A 15,247-nucleotide genomic window follows, 5' to 3' on the forward strand; every position below is an offset into this window, starting at 1 on the left:
GAGATGGGGGAGGATAGTATACCTAGGTACAGATATGGAAGAGGATAGTATACCTAGGTACAGAGATGGGGAGGATAGTATACCTAGGTACAGAGATGGGGGAGGATAGTATACCTAGGTACAGAGATGGGGAGGATAGTATACCTAGGTACAGAGATGGGGGAGGATAGTATACCTAGGTACAGAGATGGGGGAGGATAGTATACCTAGGTACAGAGATGGGGGAGGATAGTATACCTAGGACTGCACAGACTAAACAGCGTAAAGCAAACCCTAACCTTATGCTCATCTTCAATAAAAACACCACACACGGAAGTTAAACTCAAATAGTTTGGTGGACGGGGTCGGCCACAGCTCTTTATTGATAACAACCTCTTAACGGATATCAGTAAACGTAAAGCGGTATCTCTATATATATATTACCATCATATATATATAAATTAGCATATATCTAAGCAGGCGTGGCGTGGTATGCCAGCCGTGAGACTCCCCACGAGCATGTCACCTCCACTCCCATATACACAATAAACCGCCAAGGAGGAGGCCAGTGTTTACACTGGGCTCCGACCCCCCCCCAAAAGAAACAGAGCTTGCTCGACCCCGTCTTGAAGGCCTGACAAAAAAATATCTAAACCAATGTCGTTTAGGTGCACGCCATCGGATCGCATCAATCTACGATTGTCGCCTTCCAGTTGTCTGTGGCGCACGACTACCCATCCCTTAGAACGAACGAAACGCGATAGCCGGGCATTAACTGTTCTACGCGCCTTTTCTACAGCAGCTGCATCCCTGGCACCCTGCCATGTAACTCGGGAAATCATTTCTGACCAAACTAGGATGACCTCCGAAAAATAACTAGCAATCCTTTCCATATCTGCCCTCATTAGAGTAATAAGCTCAGCAACTCTCATAACGCAAAGATCGTTCCCTCCCGCATGAATTACAAGAATCACAGGAGGAGGAGCTACTTGACCTATCGAAATGGCTTCCGGCAAGACCTGACACCACTTCAATCCACGGATTCCTCTCCATTCGACGTCCATTTCACGAAAGCCAAGGGACTTCCCCCCGGGTCTGACTTCCGCCCTCTGGGCCGCCCAAAAAACGTAACTGTGACCTAGAAAACAAATGTGAGGCCTCCGAAGACCTGTAAAGGGGAGGGAAAAATCACAACAGTTAAACCAACAATTCCGGACGAACATACCCAGCGTAGCAAGAAGACCTCCACCTGCCTATCCTCTGGACAGATTCGACTGACAAACCCGCTCTAGACGCCTCAGTGGCAGCTCCAATTCGAAAAGAGTGGGTACCATACTCGCTAGGATCAGCCCCCAGAAAAGATAAAGATTTGTTAAAGACAGACCGAAACTGAAAAGAAGTAACAGGAAAACCGGACTCGTGGACCAGAAAAGAAGAACCCTGAGCCCTCCGAGATAAGTAGTCACTAACAGACCGTACAGGACATACATCGCCGTCGACCCTCTGTAGAGGAATCCATGCTCCCTTACCTAAAGAATCCGTCTTCGATCTCCTGATACGGATACGAAGAGAGTCATTACAAAGAAGGACGTCCTCAAAAAGAAGCCCACCCGGGCGAGACCTAGAGGAAGGGACCAGCTCACCTAAACGAAGGGCCCCGAAAAAGGCCAAAGAAAAACAGGCTCCAAAAACCAAGGACTCATAACTAGAAGAACATATGCTTGGAAGAGCAGAGACAAGACGGCACAACAAAGCATACGACACCGGACGACGTGAATCCTTACAGACTACTTCCCTACGCCAACCCTTAAGGGCCTGCCGAAGAACAAAGGACTGAAACAAATTACCCCAACCCCGAAGTTGAAAATGGAAATTTAAACCAGAAATACGGCGGGACGCTACCGCAGCTGAAACACCCGAGTCACGCAACATAGACACATAACGATACACAACTTTCCACCTATCCTCCACAGAGACATCCACTCGTTCAAGATCGACACAATCACACCATTCTCTCCACGCCTTACCATAACCCGCCCACGTAGCTGTAGCTACTGAGTTCTGGACCAAGGACATCATTCTCTGGTCGGGATATCCCATAGGTAAGGGGGGCACTCCAAACCCACCTCCGATGCCTCCGGCAACAGCTCCCGAAATACCTGCCAATTAAAGCGAGATAAAGCGTCAGCAACGTTGTTCTTGCAGCCCGGGACATGACGAGCCCTGAACCAGATGTTCATCTCCAGGCATCTTAGGACCATGTGCCGGAGAAGGGACAGAACTGGGAGAGAAGAAGAAGTAAGATTGTTAATGGCATGTACTACGCTTTCGTTATCGCACCAAAAGGTAACTCGCCTATCGCGAAGAAGCGGACCCCAAAGAATGACAGAAACTACAATCGGGAACAGCTCTAATAAGGTAAGGTTCCTACATAAACCGGTTGCCGCCCACTCTGGCGGCCAAGACGAGGCGCACCACTCCCGGCCTAAAATAGCACCGAAGCCCAGGGAACCCGCGGCATCTGTATACAAGGATATGTCCTGATTGGACACTTCCAGAGATTGCATGCAGGTCCGACCATTGTATTTCTCCAAGAAGCTCAACCAGACAGATAAGTCAGATTTCAATGACCGCGTTAAACGAATTCTGTGATAAGGGGAAGAAATACCCCTAGTAGAAAGGGATAATCTGCGGGAGAAAACTCTACCCATAGGCATGACTCTACAGGTAAAGACCAATAAACCTAGCAGGGACTGCATTTGCTTCAAAGTGACCTTGGAGACCGCAAGAAAACCACGAAGCAAATCAGATAAGCGTTCCAGTTTGTCCCCCGGAAGACGGAAAACCATCGAAACGGAATCCAACTCAATACCAAGAAAAGAAAGAACAGTGGTAGGGCCAACCGTCTTCTCAGGGGACAAAGGAACACCGAAACGGGACATCAGGGACCTAAAAGAATCAAGGAGAAACTGACAGCGGGAATCGAAAGCTGGGCCAACAAAAAGAAAATCGTCCAGATAGTGTATAATGGATCTGGACTTGGTTTCATATCTCACCACCCACTCGAGAAAAGAGCTGAAAAGCTCGAAAAAGTGGCAAGATATGGAACACCCCATGGGAAGGCAAGAGTCGAAATAAAATTGACCGTCCATAGAGCAACCCAAGAGATGGTAGCATTCCGGGTGGACCGGGAGGAGACGGAAGGCCGACTCGATATCCGATTTTGCCATAAGGGCACCCGGACCCGCCACCCGGAGCAACGACACCGCCCGGTCAAAGGACACGTAAGAGACCGATGCCAAAGACCTGGAAATGCCGTCATTGACCGAAGACCCTTTCGGGTGAGACAGATGATGGATAAGACGGAATTTACCACTCTCCTTCTTGGGAACGATACCTAGGGGGGAAACTCTTAGATTGTGAAAAGGAGGAGAGGAAAACGGACCAACAATCCTACCCAAGCTAACCTCTTTATAAATTTTGTCTCGGAGAACCGACGGCAAATCACGGGCAGATTTGAGATTCCTAGAGAAATATGGCTGATCAGAAGGGATAAAAGGAATGAAAAAGCCAAAAACGAAACCATCACTCAGGACCGCGGAAGCTTCCCTGTTGGGGTAAAGTTCTAGCCATGGCTGCATCGCGGGGACGCTCACTGGAGTCTTTCCCTTCAGCGGTACCTGGAGATTTCGATCCGGGCTTGACCGGACGAGTGCATCGCAAAGCAGAATGGGCTCCTCCGCAGTGCGAGCATTCGTGCTTGTATTTACACAAGCCGAAGAACCGGCAGTGGCCTTCATTAAAAAGCCAGCAGGCTCCCGGCTTGCGAACGGCCGCCGAGCCGTGAGGAGAGGAGGGTCCGGCGGCCCCAGACTGAAAGGGCTGTTTCTGAGAAGTCATAAGGCGAAGCCAAACGTCAGTGGCCTTCACACCCCAACCCAGTGATGGCTGGAGAGCAAGGCGGCGACGGAAATCTTCGTCATACTTCCACCATGCGCTCCCTCCATGGGACTTAAATGTACTATAGATCGTGTCCATGTACAAAAATAGCTCGGAGCACCGCTCCGGATGACGCTCACCCATGACACAACCGAGGACAAAAAACGCCTGCATCCAGTTGTTCATAGTGCGCGCCACCTTTGGCTTGCGCTCTACAGGGCGATCAGAAAAAGGTCGCCTCTCACGGTCAATAGTATGTTGATCGGTAGAGATTAGCGACCAAATATCAACGAATTGATTATCCCAAATTTTTTGCTTAATTTCCATATCTAGGTGAGCCCCTAGCGGACTAACACCACAGTAAAAAGCGTCCTTGTGCAAAGCTGCTAGAGGGGGAGGGGGAGGAGGCGGAGGAGCGACCGCAGCACCAGGAGCTGCTGCAAGTAGGGCCTTAAGGGCCGGAGCAGCAGCAGCAACCTCCGAACCCGCCCCCCAAGCCCCAGCAAAATTAAACTCACCAGTAGTCTGCGGCGAAGGAGCAGGCGCAGGAGGCGGAGCAACCGCCGTGGGCACTTCAGTAACCGTGCGAGAACGACTCTCCCCACGAAACGGCTGGACAGCCGAGGAACGAGGCTCCAGCCTATGATCCCGACTGCGAGACAATCTACTGTAGCCACCAGAGCTGCAAGAGTCCTCACTTGATGACGGTGAACGCCAGCGGGAAGGCCGTGGTCTCCTCGAGCTGCGACTGTGTCGTGATGCACGCGAGCTGTGGCGAGAGCAGTGTCTATGACACCCAGCGGCTCTGCGGCTTCTATGCCCGTGCGAGCCCTGGGAAGAGGTCCCCGAGGATGACCTGGAACGGCGCACTCCACGAGACCTCTCAATAGCACCTTGGCTGGCAACCGGCGATGAAACGCCACCTAGGGAAGGATGAGCAACAAGAGCTGAAATAAGAGGGGGACCCACACCCATACTAGGGGCACTAGAATGCGCAGCATCCGCAGTAGCGGAAATTCCCTGCGCCATATGCAGCGCCGGCGGCGGCAGCTGAGACATAATAATCCCCGTAGTTACAGCAGCACCGGAAACTAACGGAGGAGCAGGGGCCATGCTGCTCGCGGGCACTATCCCAGAAGCCTCCCCCCCTCCCCCTGCAGCCTGAACTACAGGCAGCTGGCCGGGCACTACAGAGGCCGAGTTAACCCCATGCACGCCGGTTGCAGGATCATCCACCCCCGAAGAGGAACTATGGTGGCCACCCATCCCGCCGCGCACACTGCCCGGGGACGCCGACGATTCAAATAATAGAGGCGAGCCCGCGTGGACCGGAAGGCCTGCGAAAGCCCGCGAACCGGAAGTGACGTTTACGTCACCAGCCGCGGCCGCGCGCGCGCTCCCAGACTGGGAGCCGCGCGCCTCCCTAGCAACGGACAGTGCCGGCCGAACCCTGGAGGCCCCGGCTCGTCTATTACCGCAGGTAAGGGGAGAAGGGCTGGGACTAAGTCTAGCAGGGGGGCGGGACACCCGGCCAGAGCGACGCTCAGGCCGGGAACACTCACCAGGAACCGCAGGCGTCGGATCAGGCGTGAGCTGGGCTACCAAGCCCTGCAACCACCCAGGACCCTCGGTATTCATCCTGGTTTGCAGAATATTGACCAGGCTCTCGTCCGACATCCCTCAGGACACCACAGCCACAGGCAGAGAAAAACTGGAGGAAGACACTCGGTCCAAAGCTCTGCAGGGAGTCAAAGAGGCCAGGTAAAAATTAAACATAGTCTCTTATACATCAGGCTGTACCATAAATCAGCCAATTAGCAGCAGGGGGAACAGAACATAAAATAAACAAAACACAAACTCTAGTGCAAGGAGAAATAAACCCATATCCCCCACATCTCTCTTTCAAGTGGAATGCTCCAGAACAGGCTGAAGATGGCTAACAGAAGTAGCATAAAGGGGGGTTAAAATTACCAAAAAGGACGCTGTACAGTCAGGAACGCCGGCCCTATTCGGATTGGCGTTCAGTCAGTACAGAGATGGAGGAAGATAGTATACCTAGGTACAGAGATGGAGGAGGATAGTATACCTAGGTACAGAGATGGGGGAGGATAGTATACCTAGGTACAGAGATGGAGGAGGATAGTATACCTAAGTACAGACATGGAGGAGGATAGTATACCTAGGTACAGAGATGGAGGAGGATAGTATACCTAGGTACAGAGATGGGGAGGATAGTATACCTAGGTACAGAGATGGAGGAGGATAGTATACCTAGGTACAGAGATGGAGGAGGATAGTATACCTAGGTACAGAGAGGAGGAGGATAGTATACCTAGGTACAGAGATGGGGAGGATAGTATACCTAGGTACAGAGATGGAGGAGGGTAGTATACCTAGGTACAGAGATGGAGGAGGATAGTATAACTAGGTACAGAGATGGAGGAGGATAGTATACCTAGGTACAGAGATGGAGGAGGATAGTATAACTAGGTACAGAGATGGAGGAGGATAGTATACCTAAGTACAGACATGGAGGAGGATAGTATACCTAGGTACAGAGATGGAGGAGGATAGTATACCTAGGTACAGAGATGGAGGAAGATAGTATACCTAGGTACAGAGATGGGGGAGGATAGTATACCTAGGTACAGAGATGGAGGAGGATAGTATACCTAGGTACAGAGAGGAGGAGGATAGTATACCTAGGTACAGAGATGGGGAGGATAGTATACCTAGGTACAGAGATGGAGGAGGATAGTATACCTAAGTACAGACATGGAGGAGGATAGTATACCTAGGTACAGAGATGGAGGAGGATAGTATAACTAGGTACAGAGATGGAGGAGGATAGTATACCTAAGTACAGACATGGAGGAGGATAGTATACCTAGGTACAGAGATGGAGGAGGATAGTATACCTAGGTACAGAGATGGAGGAAGATAGTATACCTAGGTACAGAGATGGAGGATGATAGTATACCTAGGTACAGAGATGGGGGAGGATAGTATACCTAGGTACAGAGATGGGGGAGGATAGTATACCTAGGTACAGAGATGGAGGAGGATAGTATACCTAGGTACAGAGATGGGGAGGATAGTATACCTAGGTACAGAGATGAAGGAGGATAGTATACCTAAGTACAGACATGGAGGAGGATAGTATACCTAGGTACAGAGATGGAGGAGGATAGTATAACTAGGTACAGAGATGGATGAGGATAGTATACCTAAGTACAGACATGGAGGAGGATAGTATACCTAGGTACAGAGATGGAGGAGGATAGTATACCTAGGTACAGAGATGGAGGAGGATAGTATAACTAGGTACAGAGATGGAGGAGGATAGTATACCTAAGTACAGACATGGAGGAGGATAGTATACCTAGGTACAGAGATGGAGGAGGATAGTATACCTAGGTACAGAGATGGAGGAAGATAGTATACCTAGGTACAGAGATGGGGGAGGATAGTATACCTAGGTACAGAGATGGAGGAGGATAGTATACCTAGGTACAGAGATGGGGAGGATAGTATACCTAGGTACAGAGATGGAGGAGGATAGTATACCTAGGTACAGAGATGGGGGAGGATAGTATACCTAGGTACAGATATGGAGGAGGATAGTATACCTAGGTACAGAGATGGGGAGGATAGTATACCTAGGTACAGAGATGGAGGAGGATAGTATACCTAGGTACAGAGATGGAGGAGGATAGTATAACTAGGTACAGAGATGGAGGAGGATAGTATACCTAAGTACAGACATGGAGGAGGATAGTATACCTAGGTACAGAGATGGAGGAGGATAGTATACCTAGGTACAGAGATGGAGGAAGATAGTATACCTAGGTACAGAGATGGGGGAGGATAGTATACCTAGGTACAGAGATGGAGGAGGATAGTATACCTAGGTACAGAGATGGGGAGGATAGTATACCTAGGTACAGAGATGGGGAGGATAGTATACCTAGGTACAGAGAGGAGGAGGATAGTATACCTAGGTACAGAGATGGGGAGGATAGTATACCTAGGTACAGAGATGGAGGAGGATAGTATACCTAAGTACAGACATGGAGGAGGATAGTATACCTAGGTACAGAGATGGAGGAGGATAGTATAACTAGGTACAGAGATGGAGGAGGATAGTATACCTAAGTACAGACATGGAGGAGGATAGTATACCTAGGTACAGAGATGGAGGAGGATAGTATACCTAGGTACAGAGATGGAGGAAGATAGTATACCTAGGTACAGAGATGGAGGATGATAGTATACCTAGGTACAGAGATGGGGGAGGATAGTATACCTAGGTACAGAGATGGGGGAGGATAGTATACCTAGGTACAGAGATGGAGGAGGATAGTATACCTAGGTACAGAGATGGGGAGGATAGTATACCTAGGTACAGAGATGAAGGAGGATAGTATACCTAAGTACAGACATGGAGGAGGATAGTATACCTAGGTACAGAGATGGAGGAGGATAGTATAACTAGGTACAGAGATGGATGAGGATAGTATACCTAAGTACAGACATGGAGGAGGATAGTATACCTAGGTACAGAGATGGAGGAGGATAGTATACCTAGGTACAGAGATGGAGGAGGATAGTATACCTAGGTACAGAGATGGAGGAGGATAGTATACCTAGGTACAGAGATGGAGGAGGATAGTATACCTAGGTACAGAGATGGAGGAGGATAGTATACCTAGGTACAGAAATGGGGGAGGATAGTATACCTAGGTACAGAGATGGGGGAGGATAGTATACCTAGGTACAGAGATGGAGGAGGAAAGTATACCTAGGTACAGAGATGAGGAGGATAGTATACCTAGGTACAGAGATGGGGAGGATAGTATACCTAGGTACAGAGATGGAGGAGGATAGTATACCTAAGTACAGACATGGAGGAGGATAGTATACCTAGGTACAGAGATGGAGGAGGATAGTATACCTAGGTACAGAGATGGGGGAGGATAGTATACCTAGGTACAGAGATGGGGGAGGATAGTATACCTAGGTACAGAGATGGAGGAGGATAGTATACCTAGGTACAGAGATGGGGAGGATAGTATACCTAGGTACAGAGATGAAGGAGGATAGTATACCTAAGTACAGACATGGAGGAGGATAGTATACCTAGGTACAGAGATGGAGGAGGATAGTATAACTAGGTACAGAGATGGAGGAGGATAGTATACCTAAGTACAGACATGGAGGAGGATAGTATACCTAGGTACAGAGATGGAGGAGGATAGTATACCTAGGTACAGAGATGGAGGAGAATAGTATAACTAGGTACAGAGATGGAGGAGGATAGTATACCTAGGTACAGAGATGGAGGAGGATAGTATACCTAGGTACAGAGATGGGGAGGATAGTATACCTAGGTACAGAGATGGAGGAGGATAGTATACCTAGGTACAGAGATGGAGGAGGATCGTATACCTAGGTACACAGATGGAGGAGGATAGTATACCTAGGTGCAGAGATGAGGCAAAGATAGTACACCTAGGTACAGAGATGGGGAGGATAGTATACCTAGGTACAGAGATGGAGGAGGATAGTATACCTAGGTACAGAGATGGAGGAGGATAGTATACCTAGGTACAGAGATGGGGGAGGATAGTATACCTAGGTACAGAGATGAAGGAGGATAGTATACCTAGGTACAGAGATGAGGCAAAGATAGTATACCTAGGTACAGAGATGGGGAGGATAGTATACCTAGGTACAGAGATGGAGGAGGATAGTATACCTAGGTGAAGAGATGGGGGAGGATAGTATACCTAGGTGCAGAGATGGAGGAGGATAGTATACCTAGGTACAGACATGGAGGAGGATAGTATACCTAGGTACAGAGATGGGGAGGATAGTATACCTAGGTACAGAGATGGAGGAGGATAGTATACCTAGGTACAGAGATGGAGGAGGATAGTATAACTAGGTACAGAGATGGAGGAGGATAGTATACCTAGGTACAGACATGGAGGAGGATAGTACACCTAGGTACAGAGATGGAGGAGGATAGTATACCTAGGTACAGAGATGGAGGAAGATAGTATACCTAGGTACAGAGATGGAGGAGGATAGTATACCTAGGTACAGAGATGGGGGAGGATAGTATACCTAGGTACAGAGATGGGGGAGGATAGTATACCTAGGTACAGAGATGGGGAAGGATAGTATACCTAGGTACAGAGATGGGGAGGATAGTATACCTAGGTACAGAGATGGGGGAGGATAGTATACCTAGGTACAGAGATGGGGAGGATAGTATACCTAGGTACAGAGATGGGGGAGGATAGTATACCTAGGTGAAGAGATGGGGGAGGATAGTATACCTAGGTGCAGAGATGGAGGAGGATAGTATACCTAGGTGAAGAGATGGGGGAGGATAGTATACCTAGGTGCAGAGATGGAGGAGGATAGTATACCTAAGTACAGAGATGGAGGAGGATAGTATACCTAGGTGAAGAGATGGGGGAGGATAGTATAACTAGGTACAGAGATGGAGGAGGATAGTATACCTAGGTACAGACATGGAGGAGGATAGTACACCTAGGTACAGAGATGGGGGAGGATAGTATACCTAGGTACAGAGATGGGGAAGGATAGTATACCTAGGTACAGAGATGGGGAGGATAGTATACCTAGGTACAGAGATGGGGGAGGATAGTATACCTAGGTACAGAGATGGGGAAGGATAGTATACCTAGGTACAGAGATGGGGAGGATAGTATACCTAGGTACAGAGATGGGGGAGGATAGTATACCTAGGTACAGAGATGGGGAGGATAGTATACCTAGGTACAGAGATGGGGGAGGATAGTATACCTAGGTGAAGAGATGGGGGAGGATAGTATACCTAGGTGCAGAGATGGAGGAGGATAGTATACCTAGGTGAAGAGATGGGGGAGGATAGTATACCTAGGTGCAGAGATGGAGGAGGATAGTATACCTAAGTACAGAGATGGAGGAGGATAGTATACCTAGGTGAAGAGATGGGGGAGGATAGTATACCTAGGTGCAGAGATGGAGGAGGATAGTATACCTAGGTACAGAGATGGGGAAGGATAGTATACCTAGGTACAGAGATGGAGGAGGATAGTATACCTAGGTACAGATATGGGGGAGGATAGTATACCTAGGTACAGAGATGGGGAAGGATAGTATACCTAGGTACCGAGATGGGGAAGGATAGTATACCTAGGTACAGAGATGGGGAGGATAGTATACCTAGGTACCGAGATGGGGAAGGATAGTATACCTAGGTGCAGAGATGAGGCAAAGATAGTACACCTAGGTACAGAGATGGGGAGGATAGTATACCTAGGTACAGAGATGGAGGAGGATAGTATACCTAGGTACAGAGATGGAAGAGGATAGTATACCTAGGTGCAGAGATGAGGCAAAGATAGTATACCTAGGTACAGAGATGGAGGAGGATAGTATACCTAGGTACAGAGATGGGGGAGGATAGTATACCTAGGTACAGAGATGAAGGAGGATAGTATACCTAGGTACAGAGATGAGGCAAAGATAGTATACCTAGGTACAGAGATGGGGAGGATAGTATACCTAGGTACAGAGATGGAGGAGGATAGTATACCTAGGTGAAGAGATGGGGGAGGATAGTATACCTAGGTGCAGAGATGGAGGAGGATAGTATACCTAGGTACAGACATGGAGGAGGATAGTATACCTAGGTACAGAGATGGGGAGGATAGTATACCTAGGTACAGAGATGGAGGAGGATAGTATACCTAGGTACAGAGATGGAGGAGGATAGTATAACTAGGTACAGAGATGGAGGAGGATAGTATACCTAGGTACAGACATGGAGGAGGATAGTACACCTAGGTACAGAGATGGAGGAGGATAGTATACCTAGGTACAGAGATGGAGGAAGATAGTATACCTAGGTACAGAGATGGAGGAGGATAGTATACCTAGGTACAGAGATGGGGGAGGATAGTATACCTAGGTACAGAGATGGGGGAGGATAGTATACCTAGGTACAGAGATGGGGAAGGATAGTATACCTAGGTACAGAGATGGGGAGGATAGTATACCTAGGTACAGAGATGGGGGAGGATAGTATACCTAGGTACAGAGATGGGGAGGATAGTATACCTAGGTACAGAGATGGGGGAGGATAGTATACCTAGGTGAAGAGATGGGGGAGGATAGTATACCTAGGTGCAGAGATGGAGGAGGATAGTATACCTAGGTGAAGAGATGGGGGAGGATAGTATACCTAGGTGCAGAGATGGAGGAGGATAGTATACCTAGGTACAGAGATGGAGGAGGATAGTATACCTAGGTGAAGAGATGGGGGAGGATAGTATACCTAGGTGCAGAGATGGAGGAGGATAGTATACCTAGGTACAGAGATGGGGAAGGATAGTATACCTAGGTACAGAGATGGAGGAGGATAGTATACCTAGGTACAGATATGGGGGAGGATAGTATACCTAGGTACAGAGATGGGGAGGATAGTATACCTAGGTACAGAGATGGGGGAGGATAGTATACCTAGGTACAGAGATGAGGAGGATAGTATACCTAGGTGAAGAGATGGGGGAGGATAGTATACCTAGGTGCAGAGATGGAGGAGGATAGTATACCTAGGTACAGAGATGGGGGAGGATAATATACCTAGGTAAAGAGATGGGGAGGATAGTATACCTAGGTGCAGAGATGGAGGAGGATAGTATACCTAGGTGCAGAGATGGGGGAGGATAGTATACCTAGGTACAGAGATGGGGAGGATAGTATACCTAGGTACAGAGATGGAGGAGGATAGTATACCTAGGTACAGAGATGGGGAGGATAGTATACCTAGGTACAGAGATGGGGGAGGATAGTATACCTAGGTACAGAGATGGAGGAGGATAGTATACCTAGGTGAAGAGATGGGGGAGGATAGTTTACCTAGGTGCAGAGATGGAGGAGGATAGTATACCTAGGTACAGAGATGGGGAAGGATAGTATACCTAGGTACAGAGATGGAGGAGGATAGTATACCTAGGTACAGAGATGGGGAGGATAGTATACCTAGGTACAGAGATGGGGAGGATAGTATACCTAGGTACAGAGATGGGGGAGGATAGTATACCTAGGTACAGAGATGAGGAGGATAGTATATCTAGGTACAGAGATGGGGAGGATAGTATACCTAGGTGCAGAGATGGAGGAGGATAGTATACCTAGGTACAGAGATGGGGGAGGATAATATACCTAGGTAAAGAGATGGGGAGGATAGTATACCTAGGTGCAGAGATGGAGGAGGATAGTATACCTAGGTGCAGAGATGGAGGAGGATAGTATACCTAGGTACAGAGATGGAGGAGGATAGTATACCTAGGTACAGAGATGGAGGAGGATAGTATACCTAGGTACAGAGATGGAGGAGGATAGTATACCTAGGTACAGAGATGGGGAAGGATAGTATACCTAGGTACCGAGATGGGGAAGGATAGTATACCTAGGTACAGAGATGGGGAGGATAGTATACCTAGGTACCGAGATGGGGAAGGATAGTATACCTAGGTACAGAGATGGGGGAGGATAGTATACCTAGATACAGAGATGGGGAAGGATAGTATACCTAGGTACAGAGATGGGGGAGGATAGTATACCTAGGTACAGAGATGGGGGAGGATAGTATACCTAGGTACCGAGATGGAGGAGGATAGTATACCTAGGTACAGAGATGGGGGAGGATAGTATACCTAGGTACCGAGATGGAGGAGGATAGTATACCTAGGTACAGAGATGGGGAGGATAGTATACCTAGGTACAGAGATGGAGGAGGATAGTATACCTAGGTACAGAGATGGAGGAGGATAGTATACCTAGGTACAGAGATGGAGGAGGATAGTATACCTAGGTACAGAGATGGGGAGGATAGTATACCTAGGTACAGAGATGGGGGAAGATAGTATATCTAGGTACAGATATGGAGAAGGATAGTATACCTAGGTACAGAGATGGAGGAGGATAGTATAGTAACATCTGTATGATGTCTATATTACTTAATAACCTTAGCCACTAGACAGTGGAGTGGTTGTAGTAACTTGCCATATATTGGTCGTGTATAGTCAAAACACGGACTAGTACACCATTTAGCCAATGCCTTTCATAATAGTTAAAACATTTGTTCACGTCAGTTTTACAAAAATCTGATTAATACAACAAGAAGAGATGGATGGTATTTTGACTGCCAAGTTCCTTACAATTTCTATTCCTACGACCTAGTACTAATTTGGACCTTAGATGACCTAAAAGCACTTTAGCACCATGTACTACTATTGACCGCAGCAGGATCAACGCGTCTCTCTACCTTGGTTCAGTCCAATCTTTTCATTGTACTTTATTAATCAGATTTTTCAAAACCTGTTAAAAAGATGATAAAATTTGATACATCTAAAAACATCACACAAGATTATAAAAACTGATATGTCCAAGTATGGAAAAGTGGTTTCACTTATCCCATTCTCTCTGTGATTTGTTTTCTAGCCTACCTACAAGACAACATCAACCTGAAGGGATACTATGCATTCAAACTGATGGATAAAACCAAACCCCAGTATGGATTCTACAACTCCCCTATACACGACATGAAAGCCAAGGCCTCGGTGGACATATACCGCTCAATCATTACCGCCAATGGCTTCCCACTGGACCAAGTTAGAGATTCCTGTAAAATGAGTGAAGAGAAGTCTTGTTCGTTCTGTAAGTTCCTCGAGCAGAAGAAACCTCTCATCTTTTTTAGCTTCTGCTTGTTTTCCACGTCCACTCTTCTAATAACTGTTACAATAATCCGAAAGTACAAGCGGAAGAGGAGAAAACTCCGCTCGGTGAAACACCAGCATAACGCTTGCTTCCTCATCAAAAAGAAAGATGGTTTCAGCCAATGCTGATCTGGATTGCACCTCAATGGACTAGTTTACGATAAATTCACTCCATTCATTCTCTGAAGTCAAAGACATAGAAACTCTCAGATGTTCTTGAGCACATTCTTACAGGCGCGGCATCGCTTTGTCATATTTATATCTCTTTACTTGTGATACTAGCACAGGACCCTGATGTTGTCATGAGCAGAAGCTATACGGAAATTAATTTATGAACTCAAATTCTATTGTAAATTTTTCATTATTTAAAAAGAAAAAAAACTACCTTTCCAAATTCTTGGTATTTGTTTGACTGGTCTCTTCAGTTTTTACAGATTGGTAGCACTTTTTATGTACGTGGTGCGAATGCTGCTGGACTCGTGACTTGAGATATGAAGCACCTTAAAGGGATCCTATCATTTAAACCAAAT

The 15,247-nt window shown here is 47.5% G+C and overlaps 1 protein-coding gene across 1 annotated transcript in view; it reads left to right on the plus strand.

Moving 5' to 3' along the window:
- KLB (klotho beta) overlaps window positions 1–15,027 on the plus strand; it is a 35,889-nt gene extending 20,862 nt beyond the window's left edge. Inside the window, exon 5 of the mRNA XM_075266462.1 lies at window positions 14,443–15,027. Within this exon, the coding sequence (XP_075122563.1) occupies window positions 14,443–14,846 (404 nt within the window). The 3' untranslated portion in view covers window positions 14,847–15,027. The remainder of the gene's footprint in view (window positions 1–14,442) is intronic.
- The last annotated feature ends 220 nt before the right edge of the window (window positions 15,028–15,247 follow it).

This window comes from Leptodactylus fuscus, chromosome 1 (assembly GCF_031893055.1).
Source record: "Leptodactylus fuscus isolate aLepFus1 chromosome 1, aLepFus1.hap2, whole genome shotgun sequence".
Classification (NCBI taxonomy): domain Eukaryota; kingdom Metazoa; phylum Chordata; class Amphibia; order Anura; family Leptodactylidae; genus Leptodactylus; species Leptodactylus fuscus.